This window comes from Nestor notabilis, unplaced genomic scaffold (assembly GCF_000696875.1).
Source record: "Nestor notabilis isolate BGI_N333 unplaced genomic scaffold, ASM69687v1 scaffold8902, whole genome shotgun sequence".
NCBI classification, from domain to species: Eukaryota; Metazoa; Chordata; class Aves; order Psittaciformes; family Psittacidae; genus Nestor; species Nestor notabilis.
This window is the reverse complement of record NW_009917924.1, coordinates 42734-44948: the sequence shown is the minus strand read 5'-3', so window position 1 is coordinate 44948 and position 2215 is coordinate 42734. Positions and strand designations below refer to the sequence as shown.

Below are 2215 nucleotides of genomic sequence, written 5' to 3'. Positions count from 1 at the left end.
TGTGGTTGAACCCATCGGCTCTAAGAATTTACACTGAATGTTTTTTAGATTGGGTGTATAACCTAGTTCTCTGTAAGAGATGGTTACAAATAAGAAATAATAATAGATGGCAAGAACTCTCTAACAAAGGAACATCTGTAAAGCTACTAGGGCCATACTATAATGTGCATATTTCATTGTTTAATAAAAACCTCTGTGTTTTTCAGTTCTCTTGTAAAGCCTTTGTTTCTGTTTCTCTTAACAGTGACTGTGTTCTTAAGCACTTTGACTCCAAAATTCTACTTTGCCCTTACAGTGACTTCATCTTTTATATCTGGACTGATATTTGTAAGTAGTTGGCATTCGTTTATTTCTTTCAAACAACTTTTAACACCTCTAAAATGCCTTCATTAAGGGTGAATGCAATCAGCTCTTTTTTGGTCAGACTCTAGAGGGTGCCTTTGTACTAGGAAGGAATTTGTTTAGTATCTTCTCTGATGTACTACTATTATGGTCTGTGTGTTGTACATTAGGGTGAGTCTAAGGAAAATCACTTGTACTTGTTTTAAGGAGGTACATGTCTATGTGTATGTGCACAGCTGTGTGTATATACATAGGTAGATGAAAAATGCAACAAACACATGCAAACTCTGCAGGCCTCTCTGTAAAGAAAACACTGAGATCTCTATCTCCTTTAAACCAGCTGGTTGGTTGATTGGCTTCCCACAGTGGTGCTGTGCATGTGTCATCATGTACCTATCTGAAAATGAAGCAATAATTCAGTGAGGATCATCTAAACCCATGGTGCTACATGCAAATCTTTTAGGTTAATCTTTATTTCAGTAGTAGAAACTGAAGAAAATGTCTCTTCACATCAGTTAAACTTATTCAGCAGAAAGTGCAAAGTCTGTTTCTTAGGTAAGGTTTTCTTGTAGCCACCATTAGAAACAAGAAGTGTCTTGTGTGGCAGACACAACTGTTTTGCAGTCAGTAGTGTTGCTTGGGGCTTGATTGAAGGACTTAGGTTAGATATTAGAAGGTAGGTTTAGATTTGATATTAGGAAACTCTTCCCTGTGAGGGTGGTGAGGCACTGGCACAGGTTGCCCAGAGAAGCTGTGGCTGCCCCATCCATTTCCAACCACAACCCAACTGAAAGGGTTTAGACATTATTCTAATGACTTGGGGAGGGAGGAACATAGGTTTGACTAAAATTTTACTGTTGTTTTTTAGTCTCTTTCATGTTATGTGGGTGATCCTGCATGACAAGACAGGCCAAAATAATTGGTGTTCATTTGTAAGCAGATTAGTTCCATCTACAGTCATTTGCAAGGGGGTGTACCAGCTGTGACCAGCTCAGCTCTGATGTTTGTTGGAAGGGTGTTTCCACCTAAGAAATTGTGGTGTGTTTTCCTCCTGTGACAGGTGTTTGAGTGGTGGCATTTCCGAAAGTATGGCACATCTTTCATCGAGCAGGTTTCCGTGAGTCATCTGAGGCCCCTCATCAGCGGGGCAGAAAACAGCCCTCCAGCACCAGCAGCATTCTCTGCTGGAGAGAGTGAGACGAGCAGGCAGAACATGCCAGGTATTGCTGATGTGTCCCAGCAGTTTTCCTTAAGCTTCAAGGTGGCTGGTTGGCATGAACTGGCTATTAAGTGGCTTTGACCCCATGTTAGTGCTTCTAAGAACTGGATGAAGGCCTACATCTTACAATATGCTTAATAATAATGGTAAAAGTAAATGAAATCTTCCAATAAACAAAATCTTCCAATACCTAAAAGGGGGCCTACAAGAAACCTGGAGAGGGGCTTTGAACAAGGGCCTGTAGGGACAGGGCAAGGCGGATTGGCTTTAACCTGCCAGAGGGGAGACTGAGATGAGCTCTGAGGCAGAAGCTCTTCCCTGTGAGGGTGCTGAGGCGTTGGCACAGGGTGCCCAGAGAAGCTGTGGCTGCCCCCTACCTGGCAGTGTTCAAGGCCAGATTGGACCCAGGGGCTTGGAGCAACCTGCTCTAGTGGAAGGTGTCCCTGCCCGTGGCAGGGGTTGGAACTGGATGAGCTTGAAGTTCTCTTCCAACAAAAAACATTCTACAATAAACAATAACGTGTCTTTGATCTAGAATGTTCATTATTAAAAATATGATTAAAATATTTTGCCCATTTAGTTAAACCTGTTTCAGCAACATTAGGTATTTTCTATTCTATTTCTATATTAGGTGTCCCTGCTCATGGCAGGGGG

At 42.0% G+C, this 2215-nt stretch overlaps 1 protein-coding gene across 1 annotated transcript in view; it reads left to right on the top strand.

Moving 5' to 3' along the window:
* Positions 1 to 206: 206 nt before the first annotated feature.
* ST7L (suppression of tumorigenicity 7 like) overlaps positions 207 to 2215 on the top strand; it is a gene marked incomplete at its 5' end in the record, with an annotated part of 22163 nt that continues 20154 nt past the window's right edge. The window contains 2 exons of the mRNA XM_010009470.1: positions 207 to 327; positions 1403 to 1562. Of these exons, the coding sequence (XP_010007772.1) occupies positions 207 to 327; positions 1403 to 1562 (281 nt within the window). The remainder of the gene's footprint in view (positions 328 to 1402; positions 1563 to 2215) is intronic.